General features: G+C 47.5%; 1 protein-coding gene across 1 annotated transcript; it reads right to left on the bottom strand.

Moving 5' to 3' along the window:
- Positions 1–1,453: 1,453 nt before the first annotated feature.
- Positions 1,454–10,478, bottom strand: LOC8024016 (peptidyl-prolyl cis-trans isomerase FKBP12). The gene is made up of 4 exons (XM_040212621.2): positions 10,223–10,478; positions 6,315–6,376; positions 2,780–2,879; positions 1,454–1,693 (listed from the first exon to the last, which is right to left on the bottom strand). Exons 1-4 carry the CDS (start codon positions 10,366–10,368, stop codon positions 1,633–1,635), a joined length of 369 nt encoding a protein of 122 aa, XP_040068555.1. The 5' UTR covers positions 10,369–10,478; the 3' UTR covers positions 1,454–1,632.
- Positions 10,479–10,695: the final 217 nt, after the last annotated feature.

Raw genomic sequence — 10,695 nt, 5'->3', positions numbered from 1 at the left:
GTACATTGTTTTGAAAAGTATTTTGCCTCCAGTTTGATTTTCTCCAAAATAAATGTTTATATATAACCAGACATCCATTTTACATAATGGCAAACCCTCATGGTAGCAAAGCTTGGCGAATTGTCTGGTTTCTATGCATACTACGGAACTCAAATTGATGTTAATACATTTTTTTTATGAACCTCGATAGTTGCAGAGCTTATCAATCACGTTCCTTGTATGCTGCACAACTTGTCAATTGATAGTTATCTTCTAACAAGTTCCGCACATGCTACTGCCTAACCAAGGTGTCTAACCGACTACATATCTGCATCTGCAAGCAAGTACTGCACCTCTCTGCCATAAATCCAAAGATCTATGCTTCATGCTGATGGAAGCCTACCTATACTAGACTAGCTTGTTTCTGCAAGAAAGGGAAGTTTCCACAGAAAAGCAGCAACAACGTCCTGGGGACTGCGGTGTTAGTGGTTCAATAATTGCAGTCCCCTGCATCTCTACGCCTACAGGCTAGGCCTAGGAAGGTGGAGGACTAGCAATTCCAAGCAATACCTAGGGGTTGAGTGTTTTGACAACTGGGCGGAGACCAGAGGTCATGGCAAACCTAGAAATCTTGGAGCCAGTGGTAGTGATTCCGACATCTATTAGTCATTACTCTAGAGAGTTTGGACCTTACTTTCCTAACGCTTCTACGAGCCCGACATTTGTCACGATCCTGAAGACGTCTACCGCGGAACATTGAAGCCTTACTGCATATGTGCCTAGATTGTTTCCCCATGTACATGTTCCACCACCCGAGGGTTTGTCGCAGGTTCGAAAAGCATGGACCCTGGCATAAGATTGCGCACTCTTACACGCATGTGCCACATCAGCCCACGAAGGGTTCAAAAGAGGGGAACTCGTAGGAACCGACCCTTTCCGAAAGTCACGCGTTCCGCGTCGAAACGTCCTGGCTCGCGGCACGACTGCCAACACCTGGATAACAGGGTTGTAGTACTGGACTTTCCATGTCGCCAAGCAGAGGCTGGTGCTAAACACATTGGACACGGGTCGGCATTCGATTGGGACTCCTAGCCAGCTAAACGCGAGCCAAATGTTGACGCAGCACGTCAAATCTGTGACCTGCGCCAGTCTCCGGCAGGAGACGCAGAAAACCCAGCACTACAGCCCAATTAGGAGGTGCCGATCACGTACGACTGTACTTCGCTCGTCGAAGCGTAAGCAGACAGTGCGGTGGGAGCCGCTTTCTCGTTGGCCCAATCGTACGCCTACCTTTCGTCGTGCGATCGCGCGCCAAGAACAGGGGCAAGGCTGTCGATAGATCTCACGAGCACGTAGGTCCTCCCGCACCGTCGGCTCAAGCCGCGAACACATCGCGGCTTGAGGAGGCGCGAACTTTCGGGAAGGGTCGGCATCCGTCGTGTGCGTCGGAAGCGAGGAGTCGTGGAGGCGGGCGTGGGGAGGAGAATTGAGCTGCAACTCTTTTTTTAATGGTCACAAGGTGGACGTTGCAGATAAAAAAGGAGTCCTTACAGCAAAGGGGGAGGAGTACACGGACGTCGCGCAGCAGCACCGCCGCCTGTGGCCCCGCCTCGCCGCCAGAGCGCCGCCGGGGGAGGACGCCTGTGCCCCTCCTCACATGCCGTTGATGGCCAGGATCTGGATCTCGAACTGCAGGTCCGCATTGGGGGGGATCGTGATGGCTCAGTTAAGGAACGAGAGGCAACGCCAAGACGACTTGACATCTGAAGCGATTGAGATGCTACGTTTGGGTAAAAGTTCAGAGTGCACCAAATAAATGCTGAACGCCAGCATGTGTGGCGCACGTAACTATGGTCCAAGGTGGAGCATCCGTCGCCGACAGGAGCTTTCTGCCTTTCGTAACACTTCGTCGCACATGCATTCAAAACCCGGGGTATGCAACTAGCGCGTATTAGATGCGAAGCTTTTATTGAATTCTTAGCTCGTCGCCGACTCTACACTCGCGGCACGACTCTTGGTGCCTGGGTAGCTGAGCAAAAAGGCCTATTTTAATACAGTGCACAGAGTGTTTAGCAAATTATTATTCTGAAATTCCGACTTTTTCAGGTTTTCCCCGACAGTTTCAGATGCAATTTCCTGACCATTGTAGAGGCAGTTAAATATATACGACCATTACAACACAAGGCATTGAGCACTGTGAGGATCATTTTACACGGGCTTAATCCAACTAGCATATGCCAAAATATTCGGGTTTGTCCAGTCCTGATTAAACGAGCACTTTCTTGCCGCCGACATTGTCAGTGAAGAGACCACTTCCGGAAACATGATGAAAACACGACGCTCAACCACACATAGCATGGCCGCCAGACGCACATTTTCGGATACTTTCGGCTTAAGGCTTGGATTGGGGTCTGCGACTTATCCATTTGTTACTAAATCTAGTAGCTCTAACTGGATCCAGCGTAGTGTCGCACCCTCAATTCAATCCAATCCGAGGCTTGGACTGGATTTGTCAGCTGTCCCCTTTGCATCGGGTAGCACACTACACAGGAGAAGCAAAGCCCGCGCTCCACTCTAAGCAGAATTTATTGCCTATTTTCCACCCCCAAGTCCCCTGTTTCTGGCTCATTTTCCCTGACTAGGCTCGCTTTTTGACAACATTTCCCCTATTTTTCCCGGTAATTAAAATTTCCCTGACAATTCCCGGTTTTCCCAGTCACCAGACACCCCGAGTGCAACAAAGCATGCCAGAGGCACCAGCAGAGATGGCGCTGATCACAAGAGGGGCAAAAAAGGATATCCCCACGCAGGGAAGCCTTGCGCTCCGTAAGCTTTCTGGCCGCACACCGTGAGCCTAGACACCTCATTCTTCTGCATGGAGAGGCAGCCTTCGTCCCATCCTGCATCGAACGTTGCGAGAACATTGTGATAACATTGTTGACACGTCGCAAAACCATCACGAAAAATCTGGCCAGCCATATCTACACGCTTGTTGGCAAACATGGTATCTAAACAGTCACAACTGTCAACAGTCCTTCCATCTTAAGGCCCATTCACACACTTGTGACTTCTTGGGACCGTGTGCCTTAAAACCCCTTAAAATCTTTTGAGGCGAGAGGAGACTTTGGGTAGCCATGGAAGACTTGGCGGTCCCCCGTATATTTTCTTTTTTGCGCATCATTCTTTTTTTTAATGGCTTATAAAACTTGTCAATGTTATAAACGACCATTCCTCCTGGGCACGGTTAGTACATACATTCCACCGCGCAAATACCGCAAAACCTTCGCTCTAGTGAAATTCAGCTCCGTTGCCAGCGTCGTGCCAGTGTGTTTGTGTGTCGCAAGAGATCTTAACAGGTTTTCATATCCTCGGTTCTAAGCAGTCCCAAGTGTGTGAAGCCTTTACCCTAAAGAACAACACATTCACAAGCACAGCTTACAAAGTCAGCCAAAGTGCTGCATTTCTCCAGAGTTTTGCATGACTACAATTACGCATACAAAGAAGCAGATTCCTCCGCGAATTAAGTGGGTTAATGGGGCAATTAATTGGCACAATCTATTTTTCCCCCCAATTCTTTACAGTTCATGAAATCTAGGTCACCATTAAATTCCCAAATCGCTCAACTTTCGTAGATTTAACACGTAACCTGCTAACCGAGAAACAAAACCAATTTTGGTAGCACACTAAGTTCAAGTCAGTGTGCTACCAAAATCGCTTTAATTTCGGTAGAATGATGAAACCATCAACATTGACGGTACGCAAGACAAATGTTGTTAACCACTAATGTTCTCCTGCCACCTCAAATAAATAGATCTATATCCCGAGCCTGTTGGCATTTCCGTGACTGCGCAATGCAGCAAAGTCCCAAACTGCCCTGAAAAAAGACGTGCATCTCCGAGCCTGCATTGAACACCGCTCGCCCGCACACACCTGGAGAGATGTCGCCGTACTCGGGGCCAACGTTTTGTGGCGATTTAGAAGTAGCGAAGCGCCCGCATGCGCAGCTTTCATTGGTGCTCAAGGTGTGCAGGCGCACGGGCACCCATGGCTTCGGCTCCACTGCCAGAGTTGCCCTTAACCTAAGTATAGCGTCTAGCCTGAACAACACTCGTCACTGCCTGAACACTGCACCAAACCTTTCCTTTTCAACGTTTCACTGCAGTCTGCACCCTCGGCAATCTACGATTGCACATTTACGTGGGAGCTGCACGGTCCAGAAATGTACACTTTCTAATGGACTTCCCGCACCACACGAAGTCACCGCCCCAAGAGGTCAAAAAACCTTCGCAGTCACTTCAACAATGATGTGATTGGCCTAACCCGTTTTGGAGCACCTCAGCCAAAACAGTGTTTTGGAGCAGCTAAAGTGGCTTTTGGAGCAGCCAAGACAGTATTTCGGAGCGGAAAAAGTGGCTGTCAGAGAAGACCTTAGAAAAATAAAAATATTTGTTTGCAGTGCTGGACAAACGAAGGGCAATGTGCCCGCCGCAATAAACAAATTAGGGTCCAGCTAGATTACCTGGAAGTCTTTCAACATGTAACTGAAATGCCAATGACATGACACATTTTGCAGTGCTTCAGTTAAATTATACATATATATGTACCCACTACAGATAAACAAGAACCAAACTGCCCATATTAAAATTTATTTGAATATGACCAGCTTAGTAGTAAATATCACAGCAGTATAGGTTGACTAGTTATATAATATAATAAATGGAAGCAGTCTGACTGATGAAACACGAAACTACTGCAGAGCAATGCAAAATTGTACACAAGACAAAGGTGCATTACGAGTCTTAGCGGGTGCTTTTCTTTTCGCTTTTCGACAGTTTCTGAAACGCTGCTCCAAGCCTCGCTTTGCCTTCGGCTAGTAATGAATGTCAACTTTCAATGTCTCCAAAGAGACATTGAGACATCCCATAAGTGTACAGTGCTCTAGGCGTTGCCGAGCAATTCCGAAAAACCGCTTGCTGCCATTTCACTGGTTCTCGACGCACCAGATTTTCGTCAAAAGTAAGCAAACACAAGCGTCCCAGGCGGTGCCTCTGCCATGCAGTTATATTCGCATGCACATGAGGGAGACTTCGGCAGGCTTGCAGTTGCACATGCTTCGTCGCGTGAGCGGAGATGGCTGTTCGACCAAAACCATGCCACTCCGCTTCGTTGCCAACTTGTTCCCAGAACTGTATGCAAAATGCAACTGTCCAGCATACGACAAAAACGTCAAGCGGCACGTGCTTGCCAGGCGGGCAAACAAGGTACATGCTAAACACACACAAAAACAGAACCTGAGTGCTTCAATGCAAGACATCACGAGCCAGGGTCAAAAAGCTCTTGGAGCTCTTTGTGCAACGGCTGAACTCGAGACAAACAAGCGCGCTCTGCGGGTTCAGCGTGCATACATTGCCTTTGTTTTAGCTCACTTCTCTTCACCCACTTTCTTCCGTGGGAGATTTTTCACGTACAGGGGTCCCTCTCGAAAACAAACCTACCAAGAGGAACCTAAGTAATCAATTCTTCAACACAGCAAACTGAGTTAAAGAGGGGTTCTTGTAGTAGCGCATGATTTAAAAAAGAACAGGAATGTTGATGAACACACGGCAGTCCTTACATTTCAGTTTAGAAAGCGCCACATTTGCAGCGACGTAGGGACGGCAACGCCCGACGTTGCAAGACCATTGTGACTGGCAGGCAGAGACAAAAAATAGTTTTCCAACGGCCGTTGTTTTCAGGAGAGAGTGCTTCAGCTCACAAAGTAACTCCCGCCGCACAAAAACGCGGTTTCGTTTCACAGTATGACGGCATGACTGGCCTTTTACCCGGTACGCTCCCGTCAGAGCATCCACAGATGCCCGCATCTATCGTTGAAAAAGTTTTAAAAAGAAGCGAACCCAGGCTTACGAGACGACGAGAGCGCAAAACGAAAGACTGTGGGAAAAACCATGCAAGACCGAATGGGCCATTGATGCAGCATACTTTGTGTCGGGCGGCCGCTTGCGCCACCTAGCTCACGCATGCTCAATTATGGTACTCAGTTTAGTTTCGGTTTCGAAAAGCGACCAAAACTGGTCCTTTGGCGCAGATTACTCTTATTTCGGCAAAATGTAGCAGGATGTAGCAGGTCCCCTGGCGCAGTTTGGCGCAGCAATCACACCACTGGGATTGTTCCAGGTCAGCGTGTTCTTTGACGTAAACAGCCGGTCAGATGCAAATGTGCGAACCGGCCTCGAAAGTTTGTGAACAAAATGTTTTCCTCCCATCTGCCCACTGCTCGCGCACACACACAGTGGAAGTCGACTCTGAAGGCGAGGGGAAGAGAGCTCGGAACGAACCTCTGATCACTTCGCCAACGCCAACCCGGAAGGAGAACGGCTGCTGTCCAGGATCTCTTGTGCTGCACAACAAAAAAGGCAACTGTTAGACGGGCACCCCAGCTTTCATCAGATTGCTACAACGTCTGTACCTCTGCCACCCCAACATCAAGGAGATAACCGTGTTGGTACCACATGTAAAGCTTCACGGTACCGAGCCGCAAGAATCTGGCCAACGGCATTGTGACCCGCAGCAGTCGTAGTACCACATGCGGCAACTCTTACAGCAAAAAAACGTGGGTCGGCACCACGCATACAGCACAAGCACGACTCGCCAACTCCTAGCATTAGACAAGCTAGTCAAGTTGTGCAAGCTGAAAGACCCTAATCGAACTTAAAGAACCTCTATTAACTTGCAGTCAAGGAAATTGTGTCCTGGCGAGGCGGAGCACCGGATTGACGGAGAGCAGCGCAGTGGCACAATGTGTATTAGCGGCGAGATGTTACAATGGTGCCCTCGTGTAGTTCCCAGTCGTGACGTCATGACCTTGCAAACAACAAGTTCGATGGTGTTAGTAATGAGCACGTTGGAAGCTTGAAATCATAGCACTCTGAAATCAACTTTGCCAACACCGTCAGAACTAGTGATGGGCCAAACTTTTGCCGAATCGAAAGTTCGGCGCCAAATCTTGGGATTCGTCAAAGCCAAACTTTTGCCGAACTTTTCTAGAGATTCAGCAAAAATACATTGTTACCTAACTTACATTGAAATTTCTGGCAAAAAAAGGTTTTGTTTCTTTTCTCCTAACTTAAATACAACATGTAATGCATATTGACACAGTTATTATTAAATAAGGTGATATTCTACAATATAATTGTATCGGTGTCGTTTTTGTGTGTTCACTGGCAAATTTAGTGACACCTTGCAGAAGTGGCGTGGTTGGGTAGAAGCATAGAGGGTAGAAGCAAGCGTGGCGCAGTCACAAATCACGCTATTGTTAAAATGAGGGCAATAACGCTGCGTTCTTGCTTTCTCCGAGACTCACCGTTCTGTGTGCGAAAACTAATGCAATGGTTGCCGAGCCTTAACCAGAAGAGATAATATATTATTGTAAATATGCATGTTTTTCAATTTGAGTCATTTGACGTCAGCTTTGCAAGAGGGTGTTCGTCCCATATTAGCAACATCTCGTTTTTCACCTTTAAAATGCCAGTTTCTGGTGTTAGGACACACAAACGTTTAGAAAGATAGGGAAAGTTAGGAACGTTGGATGTCCAACATATGACCATTATAGTTCTATGTTCAGTTTGATGCAGATACGGGAAAATCGCGAAAAAACGCTAATTGAAAAAGCAATATTTTGTTTTGGCACACATTACTTCCGAGCCGGAAACAGAATTGTTATATTTGCGAGGAGTCCTTTAAATTAATTGTCGGCCAATGTTTCAACTAACTCGTTGCATCACTGGAAATGTCAAATGAAAATCACGTCATCCAGAATGTACCGCATCATCTGTTACTTGCGCAGTGGACTGCGTAAATTACTGGTCGAACTTCTACTCTTGAGGCAGAGGATATTGAAGAGAACCACGCTCGCTCACAAATGCAGTTACCGTGTTGCCTGCTCACTCCACACCTCGCCATAACCGCTGGTGGTACTTCGATGCACCACCATGCACCGCACGATAGTAACCGCACGACTGCACGGCGTCCATTTGCAATCCACGGCCCCGTCGCATTCTTGCGCGTGCGCAGACATTTGCCGAATGTTTTCCGAACTTTCGTTCAAAAGTTTGGCATCTGCTGAACTTTGCCGAATCTGAAGTTCGGCAGATTCGGTCCATCACTAGTCAAAACTGAGGTTCATACATTCCTCTTGTTTCCGTCGATGAGAAAACCTCTGCTGATGTCATAGTCAGCATTTGGCCAATCGTGGCAGGCCAACCACAGTGACGCTTTGATTCGCTCACGTCGCCAATAGTTTCGTATCTTCTAAACAGTTGAAAGCCAGCACTCAGTAACGTCTAGTTCTTTTTTTGTTTTCCGCGACTTCAAGCGCTACCCTGTATTTTTAAATTCACCACCAAATCGCCCAACAATTGGAACTGTTAGCAAGATTCTTTGTATAAACATTTAATTTCATTTTTCTCTGTACCGACAATGTTTCGCTCTCGGGTGCAACGAACGGCGACATCTCGAAATAACGCAGGCGTTTCTCCGGCCCCTGAAACGGCAGACATGCTCCACACTTTGCTCACCAAATTATTAACTTTAGGCACCAAACTAAATTAAGGCCATTGGGGGATTAAAGGGATGAACCTCGCCACAGGAAACTGAGGTAACGAATTGAGGTGCGTTTGTAAAAGAAAGGTGCGATACGGCATTATCAACCATGACAGAACCTTTGTAGCTTGCAGTTGAAAGGTAAATCATTACCTAGCCCGTTGCGATTTTTATATATGCCCACAAACACGCTCACATGTCCACATTCCAATACTTGGCTCATTTTTCCTCCCAAGAAAATAGGGAATTTCAGTGATGTACCAAGACTTCTATGTGACACAAAATGAAGAATCTTCACAGTAAAAGCTCTAGTGCTTCAACAAACTTATTATGGTGCAAGAATGATAAGAGATACTGCTCTTCTTGAGGGCAGTTTAAACACGCTTAGCTCTTTTTCCTTATCGCCACTGAACCCTTGGGGTCGCAGCTTTCATTGCGCAGTTTGCCGCATACTGTGCACTTCACGACACAAGCGACATCACAAGTCTTTTAAGGCATTTGAAGCACAGCTTGCAGCGTAGAGACCTTCGAAATGGTCTGCGATTCACCACTTCAATTAATCCCCAATCAGTCATTCGCCGTTGCCCGAATTAGATGTGCCAAGAGCGACTCTCTTTGTATGGGGGTTATCCCAGTAAGGACCAAACCTAACGCAAGTGTCAACAAACACGATTGCTAAACACAGACAATGTCTTTCTTGATGGGTTGTATTTACATGGTTACCGTGCCTCCAATAACATGCTGTAACTGCCACAACACCTAGTTATAGTCAGCACAAGCATGGACGTCAACCTGATATCTCACTTAAATCGTTCAAGAATCCGATACTAAGCAAATTTAGACGATAAAAGTAGGGGACCCATTACATAGCCCGCTTCAGAAAAGAGCGAACACGTGTTAATCGAATCGGACGGCGTTGCACGGAGAAGTTCCCAGCGAGTGCAAGCGTGCAATACGATGTTAAAATGCGGAGCTAACCAGGAATGCGGCTATGACGCAACGCTAAAACACCATTTATGGCACTTTATTTCCTTCAGACACGCAAGGCCAAAAGGTCATCGAACACTGACGTGACGGGAGATAAAAAAAAACAAAATCACTATTAAACCAAACGAGGCACAGTCGAATCACGGCCACGAGGTTCGTGAAAACACGCCACCGAGGCGATTAAAATAAGAAGAAAAAAAAAAACGTTCACAAATCGTTAGCCGGCCCAGAGTAGGGAATACCGTGTCGCCAAGAATCCATTTTGGTTTAATCACTCGTCGTTTCGGCTGCAAATTCGGTGTAATTGGAGAGATAGACGCCGAAAAATGATTACCGACCGCTTTCTTTTACGCGCCACGGCGTACTAACCGTGTCAACTCAAAGACAAAAAACAGGTTACGGCGAGCTGGGCCGGGAAAAAAACATCGGCCATCTTGCTTGTCAAAAGCGGCGACAGACACGAAGCTTCGCCGCCACCGCGGCTTCTCCGAGCGACGGTGACCGCTTACCGCTCGCCTCCATTCTCCCCCTAAAAACGTACTAGACCCGATTCAGCGCCAAATTATTCCCAACGAGGCGCACGTAGCATACACACACGGGTCGAGGCAGCGCGGGTTCGTAAAAGGGGAGCCGGTGCGGCGAAGCCGGGGGAACCAACCTCCAGAATTTCCTCGGCGGATTCGTGAGAAGACCTGTGCAGTGGACGGTGATGTTGTCGCCGACGTTGGGTCTCGGGCCGAAGCCCGGCTGTATGACAGTTTTGAGGACACCGGGCGTGATTTGAAAACACTGGGCCATCATCATGTTGACTGCTTTCTTTGGGAACTGCGCCTGAGACTGGAGAATGCTTCGCTTTTACAACACACCGCACTGACACACCACGGGCGGTAACAACGGCGACGCAGCAAAATACGCTCCTATACACAGTGTTGCCCGACCACGCGACCACGCCGGCTCGCGGCTTGCTTCACCGAAGGGCTGAAAAGCTGGAAAGGCGGAAAATAAAATTAACGTTAACATTAAATTAAAAAGTTCCGTTCATATTTGTTTAATTAAGCTCTTATTTCGGTAGAATTTCTTTTTTATTCAAAGTTTAGCACCAGGAGTGCCAGAACGGCCAGAATCGAGACT

The sequence above is a fragment of the Ixodes scapularis genome, unplaced genomic scaffold, assembly GCF_016920785.2.
Source record: "Ixodes scapularis isolate PalLabHiFi unplaced genomic scaffold, ASM1692078v2 PGA_scaffold6__148_contigs__length_123643588, whole genome shotgun sequence".
Lineage (NCBI taxonomy): Eukaryota > Metazoa > Arthropoda > Arachnida > Ixodida > Ixodidae > Ixodes > Ixodes scapularis.
This window is presented reverse-complemented; position numbering and strand designations above follow the sequence as displayed.